This window comes from Indicator indicator, chromosome 17 (genome assembly GCF_027791375.1).
Source record: "Indicator indicator isolate 239-I01 chromosome 17, UM_Iind_1.1, whole genome shotgun sequence".
Taxonomy (NCBI): Eukaryota; Metazoa; Chordata; class Aves; order Piciformes; family Indicatoridae; genus Indicator; species Indicator indicator.
Window position 1 is genome coordinate 6,090,737 of NC_072026.1, and position 16,812 is coordinate 6,107,548.

The 16,812-nt window shown below is 54.6% G+C and overlaps 2 protein-coding genes across 2 annotated transcripts; one reads left to right on the forward strand and one right to left on the reverse strand.

The window, feature by feature from the left end:
- The first annotated feature begins 4,044 nt into the window (after positions 1 to 4,044).
- Positions 4,045 to 6,711, forward strand: RPL36A (ribosomal protein L36a). Its single transcript, XM_054388712.1, has 5 exons — positions 4,045 to 4,088; positions 4,396 to 4,501; positions 4,716 to 4,783; positions 6,445 to 6,567; positions 6,648 to 6,711. The coding sequence occupies exons 1-5, from the start codon at positions 4,086 to 4,088 to the stop codon at positions 6,666 to 6,668; spliced, it is 321 nt and encodes a 106-aa protein (XP_054244687.1). The 5' UTR covers positions 4,045 to 4,085; the 3' UTR covers positions 6,669 to 6,711.
- Positions 6,712 to 7,946: 1,235 nt separating this feature from the next.
- GLA (galactosidase alpha) lies at positions 7,947 to 13,054 on the reverse strand. Its single transcript, XM_054388846.1, has 7 exons — positions 12,885 to 13,054; positions 12,386 to 12,560; positions 11,988 to 12,165; positions 10,557 to 10,648; positions 9,506 to 9,667; positions 8,715 to 8,912; positions 7,947 to 8,501 (listed from the first exon to the last, which is right to left on the reverse strand). Exons 1-7 carry the CDS (start codon positions 13,052 to 13,054, stop codon positions 8,238 to 8,240), a joined length of 1,239 nt encoding a protein of 412 aa, XP_054244821.1. The 3' UTR covers positions 7,947 to 8,237.
- Positions 13,055 to 16,812: the final 3,758 nt, after the last annotated feature.

A 16,812-nucleotide genomic window follows, 5' to 3' on the forward strand; every position in this document is an offset into this window, starting at 1 on the left:
CAGCATCAGCTCCCAACGGATGCTGGAGAGGCTCCCCGGATGTGTGAACGGATAGATGGACACACACCGCAGACAGACAGATGGACACACACCACAGATAGATAGATAGACACACAGGACAGACAGATAGATGGACACACACCACAGATAGAGAGGGAGGAAGCCAGGGAGGCTGTGAGAAGCGTAGCCCTGGGGTGGAGCACAGAGCCTGAGCAGCAACACCCAGCAGGCTCCCTCCTCCCCTCCAACACTGCTGTGTGTTTGTGGGGGCCATTTCCTCCTGCCACACCGCAGAGGCTTTGTGCCAGGCACAGGCTGACTTGGCAGCATGCAAGGGACAGCCATGGGAGGCCAGTCCCTAAAAGTTTCTGGGTAGGTCATGACCCTGAATAGCTGCAGTGCTGTGCTGCTGAGCACACAGTAGCCATAAAGTCTTCCCTTCCCTCTGCCTGCAGCAGGAACGATGCTCAATGCCCTTACCTGCCCTGTGAACAGCACTTGCTGGAGGCCAGGCTCATAGGGCTGCCTCCAGCCAGCAACTAGAGGGGTTAAGTCCTCCCCTAGCCCTTCTCAGTGAAGCTTTCCTGATGAGCTTCTCCAGGGATGGTCCATCAGGAAAGGGCTGAGGTGAGAGCCCCTTGTCCCACTGCTGCCCTGCCTTCAGAGGGTTGGATATCTGCCCTGGCCCATCTCTTGAAGCAGCTTGTCCATCTTGCCTGGTGTCCCTGTATGCTGCACCCAGGCACTTGTGACACCCAGACAGTTCCAGCAACCCACAGGGCCATGTGGCTGCAGCTGCGGGCACCTCCTCCTCTGAGGGCTGTAACCAATACTTGACTCCAGCCTGGACCTAGCTGATGGAGCTATGTGGAGCCACTGCTGAACTGTGATCTGTGTCTCCTTCCCCAGTACCTACATGCCCTTCTCCCCTCTCACCTCCATGTTGTTCCCTTTTTTTCTCCTATAAACACAGCTTTGGAGGGCAATCTGGGAGAAGCTGCATCCCTCTCCTGTTGCTCACAGCCCATCTCCTCTGGAGGAAGCTCAGAAGTGGGCCAGAATCAGGGTCTGAGCCCACCCTGAAATCTGTCTAGACAGACCATCCACTCCTGCTCTGCATTGGCTCACTTGCAACAGGAACCAGGTGAGGACCAAAGATGCCAGAAGCTGCTCCCACCTTCTGTGCCTCTCTCCAGGGCATACCCCAGCCCTGATGATGCCCTCAGCCTCCCAGCACAGATACTGCTGGTGTAGTCCTGACCCTGCCCCACTGTGGTGCCTTTAGCTAGGCTAGGGACAAGCAGGGCTCCCTCTATCCCAAGGTCCACCCTTCCCTCCTCTTGTGGGCCCCATGGCTCAGACCTTTCCTGCTTGTTTGGGTGATTGAAAAAAAAAAGACACTTTAAAATGAGCCATGAGTCTTTCAGAAAAAAAAACAGCCTCTGTTGGCTGGGGAGGAAGGACCTGGGGTCTCTGCTGGAGACAGAGCAGGTGACTGGAGTGACCACTGACCTTGGACTGCTGGTGGGGTGGTGGATGAGCCCAGAGTGACCCCAGCATCTCCATGTAGCCCTATGCCTCTATATCCTTAGCTATAAAACGTGGCTACTGGTCCTGTGTCCCAGGAGCAGGAGGGCTTCCATTGCCCTCCCTGGCACAGACACAGAGGCTAAGCAGAGTGGCCCTGGGCTCTAGCCCACCCCAGCTGCAGTGCTTGCTCCCCAGAACCTTGACCTTGAGTGGCAGCAGCAGGGTCACTGCCAGCAATGTCAGGCAGATGGGACACGTCCTCACTCTGCCACCAGAAATTTCGAGTATCTTGAAGGGCTGTTCTCAGGGGGCATGGCACAACTGTCCTGTCACCAGCATTGCCACGTTGTCCCCAGCAGGTCACACCCTCTCTCTTGGAACTGCCACTGGCCCCTCCTGGCCCTGCCTGTCTTTGGGGCAGGGGGTGATCCACAGGACTCGACCCCTCAGCCAGTCATCGCTGCTGTGACAGCAGAGGTGGCAAGTGGGTGGGTGAAAGCATGTCCTGTGTGTCCCTCACAGCTAACGTGATTTCCTGCCTCTGTCACACCTCAGCCAAGTGTGTTCTGACACCATCACCAGGCCCAGCACACACCACTGGCCCTGTGCCACCAGACACTGTGCCCCATATGGTCTCCCCCACAGACTGCCTGGCCCCTGCACAAGTCCTGATAAGGAGTCGAGCCTGTCTGCCACTGCTGGCTGATGGGGGTGGTGGGGGGCTAGCAAGCTCAGGGCGAGTGGGAAGGGTGACAAACTCTGCAGCCCCACCGTGTTTTGGGTGCAGCCTTGCCCCATGCCCTGCTGCAGCCCCAGAACCTCAACATCCACCCAACACCCCACACTCCTGCTCCTGTGTGACCCTAGAGTCCACCCTTGCAGCCCCTGGCACGCCCACACTGCCCTGCTCTGCTGTGCCCCCATGGCAGCTGTCCCACCCCAGTCAGATGCTGCCTGCTCAGGGCTGGCTAGGCTGTGGGACAGGGCCGAGCTTTCCCAGCTTGGCAGCATGTGGCCTGCACCCAGGATGGCTCTCCTGGCCCCCCACCAGATGCCATGGTCCCTGGCACCACCGAGCAGGTGAGCAGAGATGCAAGGCTCCACAGGGATGCCACATGGATGCTCCTGCCTCCCGCTGCCATGGCTCCCTCCCAGCGAAGCTAATGGGGCCATGCTGACACCCGGGGTACTGCCACCTTCCCACTGTGCCTCTCCCTGTGCCACACAGTGCTGGGACACAACTCCCCTGGCCCTGCAGACCCTGCTGTACTCACCCAGCCCTCCCGGTGCTGCTCCAGCCAGCTGGGCGCCCGCTGCCCCCTGCTTGTCCCGTGCGGCCCAGCCTGGCGGGTCGGGGAGCAGAGAGGCAGAGCAGAGCCCGCCGAGCAGGGAGGAAGGACAGGGCCAGCCAACCCCACCCTTTCAGTTCTCCTTTTTTTGGCTTCTGACTCAAAAGCAGCAGCTGTGTTTCCTCCTGGAGGCAGTCGGACCACCTCCATGAGGCTGCCGTGGCTCTGGCTGTGGCCAGGGCTTGCCCATCATGGAGGGCATGGGGAGCCTGGACATGGGTCCAGGGGTGCTAGGCCAGGACTTGGAGACTGGAATACAGGAAAGAGGCTGGGTGGGGGGCAGTGCCATGTCCCTGATGGCTGCCTGCCCCATGTCTCACACTGCACATCCCACAGACCCTTCATTGCAGTCACCTCTTGGCACCCCTGCAGTCACAAACCCCCACCCTTTACCCCGGCACCCCCACTCCTCTGCAGCTCCCCACACTGACAAGAAGGCCAACAGCATCCTGGCTTGTGTCAGCCATAGTGTGACCAGCAGGACCAGGGCAGTGATCATCCCCCTTTATTCAGCACAGGTGAGGCTGCACCTCAAATACTGGGTTCAGATTTGGGTGCCTCACTACAAGAAGGGCACTGAAGTGCTGGAGTGGGTCCAGAGAAGGGCAACAAAGCTGGTGAAGGGTCTGGGAGCAGCTGAGAGACCTGGGGTTGTTTAGTCTGGAGAAACGTAGATTTAGGGGAGACCTCATTGCTCTCTACAACTACCTGAAAGGAGTTTGTAAAGAGGTGGGTTTCGGTCTCTTCTCCCAGGTAACAGTGACAGGGTGAGAGGAAATGGCCTCAGGTTGCACCAGGGGAGGTTTAGATTGGATATTAGCTGCAAGAGTGGTCAGGCATCAGAACGGGCTTGCCCAGGGGGGTGGTGGAGTCCCTTTCTCTGGAGGTGTTCAAAAAATACGTGGCCATGGCACTTCGGGACAGGGTTTAGTGGCCATGGTGGTGTTAGGCTGACGGTTGGACCTGATGATCTTAAAGGTCTTTTGCAGCCGCAATGACTCTTTATTTCTATGCAAACCCGCACTCCGCAGCACACCCCGCAGCACACCCCGCCGGGGCCCCCCGCCTCGCCCTGGCGTCGATAGAGGGAGCTGCAGTGCCTGGCGCGACGCTCGCCCTCCCTGCGCTCCTCCTCTCTGTGGTGTCCCCGCTCCCATCTGCTTCCGTTTCCAGGCTGCCCCTTCTCTTCCGGCCGCCGCCGACAAGATGGTGAGTGCTGGCGTAGCGGGCTGCGTCCATCTGTTGACATCCGCGCCAGCGGCGGTTCCCTCTGCCCCCCTGAGGCGCCGGCCGCTGCGGTGGATGCTTGTCCGGCGGCTTGGCCGGGTCGGGGAGGCGGGGGTGTAGGCCACAAGCCCGGGATGGTGGCGCAGGGCCTCCCGGAGGGGAGAGGGGGAGGGAAGGGCGGCCGGGCTGCGTTCCGCAGCGTCGGGGCGAGGGTGCCCCTGGAGCATGGCGTGGCGTCTCTTTAGCTACTTGTGCGGCTGTGCTGACCGACTTGTTCCTGCCCCTCCAGGTGAACGTCCCAAAAACCCGTCGGACCTACTGCAAGAAATGCGGCAAGCACCAGCCGCACAAAGTCACGCAGTACAAGAAGGGGAAGGACTCCCTCTACGCCCAGGGTAGGAATGGGTGCGCGGCAGGAGCCTGGGACACGGCCCGCAGGAAGGGCTTCGGGTGGTCATACCTTGCGCCAGGGTCACGGTCGTGGGATGAGTATGTGGTTGTGGGAGAAGGTGGGATTGCTGCAGGCCTGTTAGGGTTTAGAAAGGGCGTCAGCTGTGCTTGTAGCACGCCTTGAGTCGCTTACTTAAAAAGAACCGTTTCTTCCCACAGGAAAAAGACGCTACGATAGGAAGCAAAGTGGCTATGGGGGCCAGACAAAGCCCATCTTCCGTAAGAAGGTGAGTGCTGTTCCTGGAAGAAGGACCTGACAGTTCCTTAGCAACCCGCATGTCTAGTTGAAGATCAGCACATCAGCCTCCTGCTGCTTTGCCGTGCTCCTTGCGCTCAAGCCATGTCATGGCAGCTCTGTGCAGGTAGTGCTCGGGGGGTGGTTCTAAGTTCCCGGTCTGCTCATCGTCCCTGCTGCTCCAGAGTCATGGAAATGCTCCTTTTTTTCGGAGGAGTAATGGAAGATTTGTTTGCAGAGCATGCTCTGCAGGGAGCTGTGATGCTTTAGGGGAACAGTGCCTCATTAGAAGTGATCCTTTCAATGGAAGGAGTTTTCCTTATTGCTTGTCAAATGCTGAGTGAACATCAAAGGGAAAGGGAGGTTGATGCTTGCATTGCTTATGTTCTTGAAGTGGCAGTTAGTGACTGGACCTTTTTGCCAGATTTGTGAGGCCCTCTGCATGGTGAGGGTGTCTTCACTGATGGGTATGATAGAACTGCTCCTGTGGGTAGACATCATTTTCCTACAGCCTGCTGTCTCCAGGGAAATCCATATCGCTGAGCCAGTAAATGAGAGCTGCTGTGTTAGGTCTTTCCCGAGAGCCTCAGAGCAGCAATGTAATCTGTTACAGATGAGCTGCAGAAACCTGCTGCTGTCATTCTTCCCCTTCAGTCTGGGTACCTGGAACTAGTCTTACAGCACTTTTACTCTCTATGTCTCTGTGTACCCTCTGCCAAAGAGCTGGGAGGGGGCAGGGGGGGAAATATGTTGTGCTTACAAAAAGGACACAAAACCCAAGGAGCTGATTTGTTACAGTTTCTGTGTGAACTGTTTAGTTACGCTGCTTATAGTGCTCCTTGGCTTTTGGCTGGAAAGCCTTGGTATTCTGCTGGAGATGTTCAGGAAGTCTTCCAGCAGGAAGAAAAAAAAAAAAAAAGAGATTGCAGTCTCTCAAGTTGACTTTTTGCCAGTAAGTGGGGAGACCTTGCAAAAGTGCTTCTGCAAGCAGGGTGCACAAAGCAGCTGTATTGTTCTGCGGTTTGGCACTCTCCACCTGGAGATTACCATGCTCATTTCTCTTTCTTCCTAGTCAGCGTTGTATGTGTGATTGGCTGAGGTTTACAACTGGTGCTTACAGCTCTTTAGCTGCTACAGGAGCCTTGCACCTTTGAATTCTTCCCTCTATTGTTCTGGGTTTCATCTAACTTCTGAGTAGCTGCAAGTCTAGATCGAGCATGTTAATGACGCTGCTCCTGGGCGAAGTTCATCAGTTGTGCTGTTTTCAGGTATTTCTTCTGTCCAGCTTTCTGCTGAACTTATCCTGAGCACTGTCAGTGTTATCCCACACTGCTGAAGCACTGCTTCCTTGGTGTGCTCCCTGGTACAGACCTTATTCCAGCGTGGCTGATCTCTGCAGGGAACCAGCCCAGCCCCACTGAGGGCTTTTGCTGGTGTCCTTTGTCATGAAGGTACAGATCACTGTGCTCCTGTACTCGTCCTTAAGGTGCCTTCTTGTTTCCAATGGAGTGAGCCCAACTGTGTTGGTCATCTTTTTCTTTACACTTTGAATCTTCATGAGTACATACAACAAGGTTTTTCTGAGCAGTAATTTGTCTGCTTCTGAACATTTTGTTCATTGATACAAATGAACATTTGATCCTCTCCTCCCAGGCTAAGACCACAAAGAAGATTGTGCTGAGGCTGGAGTGTGTGGAACCTAACTGCAGGTCTAAGAGGATGCTGGCCATTAAGAGGTGCAAGCACTTTGAACTGGGTGGAGACAAGAAGAGAAAGGTAGGTTTTGTGTAGTGGGAGTGGCTGAGAAATGGTGGTGAGATTGAGTGGTGAATAAACTCACTCCTTCCTTCTTACAGGGCCAGGTGATCCAGTTCTGAGGTCCATCCTATGTGTTGTTATGATCTGTATTAAAGTATCTGTAAGTGATCCCTTGCTTGGTTTTCTGTGTTTTGCCTTGGTGGTGGAGTGGGACTTGAAAGTACATCGGCCCAACAGGAAGGGGTTGCTTGCAAAGCTGTTTGGTAAGTGAACAGTTTGTGATCTGAAGGCTTTTGAAAAGGACCTGCTGAAGGTTAAGAGCTCCTTACTGTGCTACCAAGAGGTGATTTAGAATATACTTAGAGGCTGAGACTCTGATGGCTTTTGCACCAGTGGTGTATCTGTGAGCATTGTGCTGCTGCTGTTCTTCCCCAGGCTTCTTTATGAGCTTCTGTGGTAGAAGGTTGTCTTCAGAAGAGCCTCCTCTAAAGTTCTGCAGCTTTTAAAATTTAAAACAGTTTAAAAAATTTAAAACATGTCTCTCTCATAGTGGTTCCATTTCCGGAATGCTGTGGTGTATCTGAATTGTTGTTAGATGAGGCAGTGATTCAGAAAAAAAAGCAGAGCTACCTGAGTAGGCCTTTTTGCTCTCCAGGCCCTTGCTAAAGAGGAGAGGTAGGTAGGAGTCCTCTCACCTAGCTGTGGTTTCAAGGCAGCAGGGACCAGAGTAATCCAGACTCCCCAAACAGCCTCTGGACTTGGCTATTGGCCCCTTTTTACAAACAGTTGCACTCCTAAGGGGCAAAAGGTGAGCAAAGGCCCTGGAGCAGCTAGTGAGCTTAGTACCAGGGGCTTCATCTGATGAAGTATCACCTGCACCATTAGGCAGTGCATTAAGTGCTGCACCAGCAGGTGCTCACATGTGTAGTGGCTGTGACTGTGTGGTCCCTCAGACACAAAGGCTACTGCCTGGAAAACAAAGCACACAAGTATTTCTGGAAGGCAGTTCACTGAGGAAGGGGACTCCAGTGGCCCTATGAAGGCTGGAAAGAGAATTGTCTTGTAAAGGGAAGTGACACACTGCTGAGACAGACTTCTGAGATAAGAAATTCTCAAAAGCTGAGTCCTGATACTTAATAACATTTATAGTAATCAGACAGCTATAAAGAAAGCAGTTGCTAAGAAGTGATTTTGTCCAGTCCCTGAGGTGTCAGAAGACAGAAATAAGAGGTCCATGCTCTGAGGAGAGCATTGGGTGGAGCAGCTTTTCTTGGTCTTGGAACTGTGTGCCCCAGCCTGGAAAAGCAAGAGCAAGGCAGCCTGGATGCTTCCCTGTTGTCCCTGAAATGTTCAAGCAGGGCTGTAAGATGCTGCATACATCCTTTGCATTTCTTTGGTTGGTAGTGGGTGTTAACAGGAGTTGCTGTCCTGCTGGGGCCCTTGCAGCCCCTTGGAGAACAACTTAGGTGAAGTGCCAGAGAAAGGGCAAAGAGGAGAAGTAGCATCCCTCTCTCTGTTACCTCTTGGTGATGGAGTGATGGGTGTCATGTTAGGCTGAAGGTTTGAAGTCCATGCAGAAGCACTTGAATAGTGAATGCCCAAGAGAGAACAAAGGCACCCTGCTTGGAGGGAGGAGATAGGCTCCTTGAGATAAGCTTAGGCAGGCTGAGGCTCACAAAGTTTTTCTCCTATAGTGCCACTATTTTCAGCAGTACAGTCCCTGTTGGGTTCACCTCCACGCTTAGGGAGGAGACCCAGCTGTAAACCCCCCACTCCCTGCTGGCTGGCAGGACCTGCTGGACTGAGCATGCTGGGTTGCAGGCCAGCCCATTGCCCAGGAAGGAGAGAGAGAAGGTGAAGTTCTGAGGTCCCCCAATCTCCTGCTGGTTCAGCACTGCCACGGCATAGGCTTGGCCAGACAAGGGCCGTTCCCACAGCTCAAAGTTCTTGTCCTGCCAAGAAGAAAACAAATCCAAGGCTTGTGTTAGGGGAGACAGGACTGACAGTCTTCATGCCTGTCTGCTTAAGCAAGCTTCAGGAACAAGTGGGCTCACTGGGCTCTTGTTCCCAAACCCTGAGCGCTCCTCCATACCCCCACGTTCCCCCTTTTTGAGGAGGCTGTCTGGCTGTGCCCCACACTGCAGCCCCAGCCTGTACTGCCATACCTTGGTGATTCGGTATCCCTGCTTGCCCAGCGCATCTTGGTTGATGGCGATGACCTCTTTGTTCTGGAGCAGCCACTTGGCCTCGGGACTGATGTGCCTCAGGTCATTGGACATGAAGAGGGGAGCTGCCATGATAGCCCACATTGCCATCTGAGTCACTGCCTGGTCCCAGCTCAGCCCAAAGTTTCCAATCACTAGCTGTGACAAGAAAACAAAGATGCCTGCTAGCACTGCCTGCCAAGGGGAAATTGGGCCAGCCTGAGCAGAGGTAAATGACAGGATGCTGAGGGTGGGACCCCTGTTGGGGGACTGGTTTAGATAAGCTGAGTGCTAAGAGCAGGACCAGCTGGTTGGGAAGGGCAGGGATGACTGGTGTGGCAATTCAGGATGAACCACTGGTGGAGGTAAAGAAGGGATCCTTCGCGAGCTGGGCAGCATTTAGGAATCTACTTTTGGATGCAGCTGTTTGTTGCAATGCTGCCACCCAGGGGTTTTCCCTCTGGTGGGAGATGAGCATTTTGGAGACTCCCACTGCCATGCTTGGGTTCAGAACTGGCATTACTGGTAAAGGCTGCATTCTACAGAGACAGTGCTTTCTTGGTGCTGCCTGTAGTTGTAGTTCTCACTCTCTTTCCAGTCAGAGATCCTCTCAGGCTCCTGATCTAAGGCCCCATCAGAGCCCTTCCCCTCAATGTTTCACCCCCAGTTTTCTCCCTTCCCATTCTTAGCTTAATAGCTAAAGAGAGGATTTTTTGCTGGTGCTGAATGAAGGTAGATGTTGCTCTACTTACCATGTCAGGATCATTCCAACCCCCTGGCCCAGCTATCTTCACAATGCTGTCCTGATGAAGAGCTGTCCAGTCCAAGATACTCTTGATGCTGCTCCAAGAATCATAGACATCAAAAAAGTTCCTCCAGTGATTGCAGTACTGTTTGATCTCTGTGTAATTGGGCTGCCAAAACAATGAGTGTGATTAGCCAGAGCACTTGGCTGTACAACAACAAGGTCATTCACAAGGCTAGACTGGATTAGGGATAATACGAGGAAGAACTATGGTAACATCTTCCATTCCCAGCTGATCTGTGCATGTTGGTTCCTTTGGAGTTACTGCACATAAGGCATCCTGTCTGCCACACTCCAGACAACACTCTTGCTTCTCTCAGGAGAAAGCTGTGGCCATCAGCTCTGTGGGAAAATTCCTTGGAGTGCTATTTTACTGAAGGTGCCATGGGGGCCAGTGGGATTAAACTGGACATCCCAGTGTGTGCTACCATTTCTTGGGTTACACCCTTTGGTGATTAATGCGTTTAACTCCCAGTGGGAGGGAATGGCACCATCCTGTCTTGGTGGCACAGGGGAAGCCAGCTATGGGTGGAGAGCAACATGTTGGGCATGGCCCTGGCTGGCAGAAATCTGTTGGTAAACAATGAGGAGAATTCCTATTAAATAGGCTGTCTTAAAGTCTCTCTTCTGGTCCCCAGAGGTGACAGTAAGGCTGAGTCTGCAGCACTCTGTATCCAGGAGGAATAACACTGAGCTATCCTTCAGCTGTGTCTGCATTGCCAGTGATTATTTGCTTGGTTCCTTGGAGACAAAGCAGATAGATGTTGGCTATGCTTTCATCCTGCAGGATCCTACTGAATTCTTTCCAGCAGAGTCATGACTCAGCTCAGGTATATTTCAGGGCTCTAGAGGAAAAAGTGGTTTTCCTCCACCTTAGTCTTGTTTTTTCTATCAGATCCGTGAGCAGCGAGTTTCTCAAGAGGCTGTTTTGCAGTTTTAACGCTTTTCTGTTCTTCCCAATTTTAGCCCCAGGGTAAGGCTTGAGAAACACTCCCTACCTGCTGCACAGGCCTCAGGTAGAAAGGCCACTCACAGGAGTACACAATGCTCCTTCCAGTCTTGTTCAGGGCCACAGACATGCGCCTGTACCCTAAAGGAAGAGGACAGATGCAGGTTACAAAATCTCCTAGCTCACACCTAGTGTCTCAGGTTCAGGTTTCAGTTCAACTCTTGCAAAATCATGGCTGAGATGGCACAGGGAGGACAGGGAAGTGCACAGACTGCAGCCAGGTACCTGCCTTCCAAGGACAGGTGAGTTCTTTGCAGCTTTGCTACAGGTCATGGGCACGCTCACTGCTCTGAGACTGCTGATCTCTTTGTACACAGAGCCATGGGAAGAGGCTGCAGTTTGCTCTATGGCATTTTTTCCCTAGGGAAATACAAGTTGGTAGCTCTCAAAGCTGCTCAGTACAGCTTTGCTGGGTAATGCTGCAGGAGTATGTTCTTATGAGACACTTGCACCATATGGAGTGGGCAGGAATGCAAAAGCACTAGATTTTTCCTGTCCTTGTCCTCAGTCAGCCCTGCTAAGTCCATTTAAATCAGCAGAGAGGGAATGAAGTTTGCTGTCTCCCCTGGAACTGCTTCAATACAACTGGATTGTATCTGGGTTATACATAAGATCCAACAAGAGCTTTTGGCTCAGCTGTCACTTACAGTGCTGTGTTCCTGGCTGTGGCAGCTGACATATGCCCCACCAACTGGCTTCAGTGGGACTGTCACTTGGGTAGGTTCTTCCTGCCAGGCAGAGCCAGGATTCCTGCTGCCAAACACTGACTGTGCCAGCAGCGAGAACTCGGTCGAGAGAAAATGGCCCTGAGAGTTGCATCGTTCTTCCCACAAATCTGCTCCTGTGGCACTGGGATTTGCTCATCTTGCACAGAGTCTGCAGCCAAGGCCCGTTGGCACGGTGAATGACTGAGCTTTCAGCTGCTGACTTGCTAGCCTGAGTGCAAATCGCTCCTGAACTGAGACTTACACTGGTGTGTTTTAAAATGAAACCCCCAGCAGGATTTTCATGCCAGAATTCCCCTTTTTTTTTCTCCTGTTAAAAGCCCTGATAACCTCCCTTTTTATGGCTGACACAAGCTGTTCTAGCTTCAAGCTGATCTGTGTTGACATGGGTTCACCAAAGGGAGTAAGACTGAAGTGTGTGAAATGCTTTGAGTTCTCCAGTAAAGGCAGTGCAGAAGGGCAAAGCCTCTGCCTCATTAATTGCTGGGGCAGCAGTCTGTGCAGAGAGCCCCCAGAGTACAATGCTGATGCTGGGCTGGGGAGCAGTGTCTCATACTTGCTTTTGTAAGCAAATCCCTTACATGAGTATGCTCAGGGAAAAGCAAACCCCTGGATCCCACCTTGGGCCTAGAATTGCTGCTGCCTACAGAGTATTCCCACCCTGTGGCACAGGGCTGCCTTGAAGCCACAGCTACCTTCTGCCAGTAGCTCCAGCGAACCAGAGTTGCAGCCATCAAACTTCAGCAGGTCCACACCCCAGGAGGCAAACGTTTGGGCATCCAGGTCATAGTGATTGTAACTGCCAGGGAAGCCAGCACATGTCTTGTTCCCAACATCACCATAGATTCCCAGTTTCAGCCCCTTGGAGTGAACCTGTGCTTATAGACAGGAAAAAAATGGGAACAGGGCAGCTGTGGGGCAGGAGGAAGAGTAGCTAGGCCAGCAAGGGAAGCAAAATACTGCTCTGGCAGGCTGGGCTTTAGCTCAGCCCCACTCTCTGCTCCCCACCCAGCCTCCCCTCTGCTCCCAGCACGGAGGCAGGCTGGGTTGCTGACAGCCGTCCCTCCTCTGCACCGCAGCAGGCAGAACTCACGTAGTCAGCCAGCTTGCGGATCCCGCTGGGGAACCGTTTTGGGTCAGCCTGCAGCCTGCCTTGCTTGTCCCGGGTCGGGGCCATCCAGCAGTCGTCGATGCAGACGAACTCGTAGCCTGCGTCCCTCCATCCCTCGGTAGCCATCACATCGGCCATCTCCACGAAGAGCTGCTCGCTGGGGACGGAGAGGCAGGATCAGGAAAAACGCGGGGAACGTGGCAGTCTGATCTCTAGCACAGACACGGCAACCGGTGCGGCCTGTCCAGCGAGCACCCAAACAGCAAAGGGGTGCGAGGAAGGCGCCGGCTCCGGGACCAGCCTTTCTGTCCGCCGTGACACAGGGATGGCACACTGGGGCGCCAGCGGACAGGGCATCGTGCCGGGCCGGCTGTCCCCAGCCCTGGCACTCGGTTGAGTTGCCGGCACATGGACTCCCCTGGGGCCAGTATCCCCGGTCCCACCTCGCTCCCGGGTCATCCCCGCCCGCCGGTGGCGATACCTGACACAGCGATGCGGGTCGGTGGCGCAGTCGGTGGCGCAGAGGAAGCGCTCCCAGTGCAGCCAGCCCATCGGCGGCGTCCGTGCCAGCCCATTGTCCAGTGCCAGCGCCGCCGCCAGCGTTGCCAGCGCCGCCAGGGCCGAGAGCTGCGCCCGCCGCACCGCCGCCATAGCCGCCGCGCCGAAGGGGTGTCCGAGCGGCCAATCACTGCGCCTTGCCCGCTACGCCTCCGCCAATCCCGGTAGCGGGCGCGCCTCAGCCCGCCCTCTCCCCGCGCGGTCACGGCGGTCGTGGTCACATGAGCGAGGCGGAAGGGCGGGTGGCGGCCGTGCGGGGACCTGCGGGGGGAGCGGGAACGGGACCGGGACCGGGACCGAGACCGAGATCGGGACCAGGCTGCGGCTGCTTTTTCCCGGCTGCTGTAGTGAGGCCCCGAGGGGCCGGTCTGGGGCTGATGTGAGCACAGAGGCTGGGTGGTTGTGCGTGCTCCGTGGTGCTGATCAGCGCTCACCGTGTGAGCACGGGTCCCGTGGAAGCGGGGTTTGAGTCCATTCTTCAGCCCCGCCTAAAAAGGTCCTGTGAGCGGGTCCTGAATGAACCTTCTGAGAGAGCTTTCCTTTTCGGAGTGCTTTCTTTTCCCTTCTTCTTTCCTCCTGTGTCACCACTGCCCTTTTAACCAATCTGGGTTCTTTCACCCCTCTGAGACCCCCTGCCAGATTTATCTTCCTCGCCTTACCTTAACCGTGACAGCTTGTCCGACATCAGTGGAAGAGGAGGGGTTTGGTGTGCCAGCATTTCTTCAGGCCGTCTGCTGTTCTGCCTGTCCTGACTGCCTGGGGCTGTTTAGGGCATAAGGTCTCTTTAGCGCTCTGCAGTGCTTCGAAGCCGGCAGGGTCTCTGCTGTGAGTTCAGGATGTTGTGTGGTGCTGTAGGTTGGGAGGTAAGGAAGGGTTATTGGATTTCTGCAGAGTTTGCTCTCCTCTTGCAGGGGTCCAAGGATTAGAGTGAAGCCTAGAGCTGTATCCAGTTATGGCAAGAGGCCTATTCGGAGGTGGGGTATGGCCAGGCTAATAGACAGCAGGTTAATTGCTGCTCTGCCTGCTTGTGGAGATCCCTAATGGGCTGGATCCAGTGTGTCTCTGCCTGGGTGCCTTTGCCCATACAGATCTTTGCACTCAAAGACTCTCTTCAAACAAGTTCAGCCACAAGAATAAATCATACTCACTGAGTATTGCCCCATTTGCACCAATAAAATCATCTTCTCTGGAGGTTGAGACAGGAACATCTGGGAATACAGGAGACAGCTTTAAGGGGCACCTGCATTCCAGTCAGTGTGGAAATTAACCCTAAATGTAGTCCCTTTTTTTTGCAGGAGTCAGACAGCTGTGGGCAGTGCTGAGCCTCACCCCGCTGAAGGTATCAGCATTGGCAGCACATGTGGCTGTCGGGGAGGCATGGAGGCTCTCGCTGCCAAGGCAATAGTGAGAGCAGTGGGAAATGGGAAACAAGGAGCCAATTCTTCCCTGCTGTGCATCTCCCCCAGGGCTGGACCAGCCCCTGCAGCCCCACTGGAGCTCTCACCGTGGTCCCTGCCATAGCAGGAGGAGGGGAGCTGGATGGGGCCGCTGCAGGGCTGGGGCTGCCATGGCTCTGGTCTCTGGCTGCTGCTGGAGCGCAGGGCCACTGAGGCATCTCGCTAGGTGTCCTCCGATCCCTGCTCTGGGCTTCCAAGGAACAAAAGGTCTTCAGAGCCAGCAATGTGATAATTGCTGCTTGTTTCAGTGCCAGGGTCCTCTCTCTGCCCCTTGAGGGGCTGAAGCGCAGAGGCTTCTCAAAGTTGGACAAAACAAGCCACTCTGGGAGGTGGAAAGCCTCGCTTTGTTTTTGCCTGTGTAAAACCACAGGCCAGAGCCAGGCAGCTATCCTCCATTCCCAGGGCTTGGGAGCACTGTGGAGCTGATCCCTGCTTGGCTCTAGGTTCCCTTGCTGCCCCTTGCCAGCTGTCCTACCAGCCTCCAGGAGTACCTGGCACACTGATTGGACTGGGAGTATGTGGGGTGCCCCACAGCCTGCATGTACTCCTGGTTTCCCCTGAGCAACACAGACAGGTCCCAGATTGCTGCTGGGGGTGGGGGTGTGGATGTGACTGGCGGGGGCGTGAGGCTCGGTGGGGCACTGGTGAAGTCCCTCTGAATGGGTGGAGGTGATAGGCTGTGGTGTGATGGGGGCCAAAGTGTCTTTTGGGTCCAGGGACTCCTGTCTAAGGGGCACCACTGGCACAGCTGTGGCTGTTGGCATAGCCATGCTGCTTGAGCACCCTGCACCTTGACCTTCCCTATGGTGGAAGGATCCTGCCCCTGTGGGGCCAATCAAAGCAGGTCTGCAGTCTTGTAAGGGCCCTGTGCATCGTGGCGTGGCACGGAGTATTGTGTCCAGTTTTGGGCTCCCCAATTCAAGAGGGACAGGGAACCACTTGTTGGTGGGGGGGGGGAATTTCAGCTCACACCGACACACCACTGGAGAGAGTCCAATGGGGGGCCATGAGGATGATGAGGGGAGTGGAGCATTTCTCTTATGAGGAGAGGCTGGGAGACCTGGGACTCTTTAGCTTAGAAAAGAGAAGACTGAGAGGGGATCTTATAAAAGCATATAAATATCTGAAGGGTGAAGGTCATGAGGTTGGGGCTGGGTTCTTTTCAGTGGTGACCAGTGATGGTACAAACTACAACACAGGAGGTTTCGCTTCGCCCCATCCTGTTCAATATCTTTATTGATGATCTGGATGAGGGGATTGAGTCCATCATCAGTAAATTTGCAGATGACACCAAGCTGGGAGCAGGTGTTGATCTGTTAGAAGGTAGAAGGCTCTGCAGAGGGACCTTGACAGGCTGGACAGATGGGCAGAGTCCAACAGGATGGCATTCAACAAATCCAAGTGCCAGGTGCTGCACTTTGGCCACAACAACCCCATGCAGAGCTACAGGCTAGGGTCGGAGTGGCTGGAGAGCAGCCAGGTGGAAAGGGACCTGGGGGTGCTGGTTGACAGCCACCTGAACATGAGCCAGCAGTGTGCCCAGGTGGCCAAGAGAGCCAATGGCATCCTGGCCTGCATCAGGAATAGTGTGGCCAGCAGGAGCAGGGAGGTCATTGTACCCCTGTACACAGCACTGGTTAGGCCACACCTTGAGTACTGTGTCCAGTTCTGGGCCCCTCAGTTTAGGAAAGATGTTGAATTGCTGGAGCATGTCCAGAGAAGGGCAACGAGGCTGGGGAGAGGCCTTAAGCACAAGCCCTGTGAGGAGAGGCTGAGGGAGCTGGGACTGTTTAGCCTGGAGAAGAGGAGGCTCAGGGCAGACCTCATTGCTGTCTACAATGACCTGAAGGGAGTTTGTAGCCAGGAGGGGGTTGGTCTCTTCTCCCAGGCAACCAGCACCAGAACAAGAGGACACAGTCTCAAGCTGCACCAGGGGAGGTTTAGGCTGGAGGTGAGGAGAAAGTTCTTCCCAGAGAGAGTGGTTGGCCATTGGAATGGGCTGCCCAGGGAGGTGGTGGAGTCACCATCCCTGGAGGTGTTCAAGAGGGGATTGGACGTGGCACTTGGTGCCATGGTTTAGATAGTCATGAGGTTTAGGGTGACAGGTTGGACTTGATGATCTTTGAGGTCTCTTCCAACCTTCTTGATTCTTGATTCTTGAGAGATTTCTTTACTTGTAGGGTGCAGGAGCACTGGAACAGCCTGCCCAGAGAGATTGTGGAGTCTGCTCTGGAGACTTTCAGAACCCACCTGGATGCTTTCTGTGCAACCTGATCTAGGTGACCCTGTGTTAGCAGGGGGGTTGGACTGGATGATCTCCAGATGTCCCTTCTAATACCTACCATTCTATTATTCTATGTTTCTATGGCTGGTTCCCAACATGGGCACACTGCC